Raw genomic sequence first — 636 nt, forward strand, 5'->3', positions numbered from 1 at the left:
GTTGAAATCAGAGATTCTCATACAACTAACACTTACCAGGAGTGGGGGGAGTGGATCCTCGAGAGTTGGGACTCTTGCTATTGGTTAAAACATCATTTATCAATCCTAGGTTACCCGATGACGAGTTTTTGGGGTAGAGCTTGGAGTTCTTCTGTTGGGTCTGCTGTAGGCGCAGGTTCTCGAGCTTAACGGGTGACGGGATGAACCCAACATCTGCACCTTCCTTCACCAGACGCCCAATCCACCAGTTGTTGTCATACTTCTCCTGCGAGATAACTAGGCTGAATACCTTGAACTCATCTGTTCTTTGTAAAAAGTACAATCCAAGGGACACATCATCATAAATGCAAAATTCTTTTAATACCCTTCTTGTTGTAAATGGTTTTAATCAATGAAATACATAAACACTATCCATTATACATGTTAAAGAAGATATTATTATGAAATAGATCTAAGAAAAAATTACCTACACAATACCATAACTATCAATGAAAAATACTATGACACTTTTATATATCAGTGAGTTGGCTGGTGAAATTACAGTTCCATGAAACAAGGCTAATGGAAAACCCACAAAAGGTTATACTATGATTACATTCCGGTTAATTAATTAATTTGTTACACCGAAATATTACT

At 37.3% G+C, this 636-nt stretch overlaps 1 protein-coding gene across 12 annotated transcripts in view; it reads right to left on the reverse strand.

The window, feature by feature from the left end:
- Positions 1–636, reverse strand: part of LOC119585187 (voltage-dependent L-type calcium channel subunit beta-1-like) — a gene marked incomplete at its 5' end in the record, with an annotated part of 60,717 nt that overhangs the window by 42,767 nt on the left and 17,314 nt on the right. For 7 of the 12 annotated variants that reach the window (XR_005229881.1, XR_005229879.1, XR_005229880.1 and 4 more), the window contains 1 exon segment: positions 37–265. Coding sequence is in view for 7 of the 12 variants with exons in the window: in XM_037933829.1 (XP_037789757.1) it covers positions 37–265 (229 nt within the window). 12 annotated transcript variants of the gene reach the window in all.

This window comes from Penaeus monodon, chromosome 19 (assembly GCF_015228065.2).
Source record: "Penaeus monodon isolate SGIC_2016 chromosome 19, NSTDA_Pmon_1, whole genome shotgun sequence".
In the NCBI taxonomy this organism is placed as follows: domain Eukaryota; kingdom Metazoa; phylum Arthropoda; class Malacostraca; order Decapoda; family Penaeidae; genus Penaeus; species Penaeus monodon.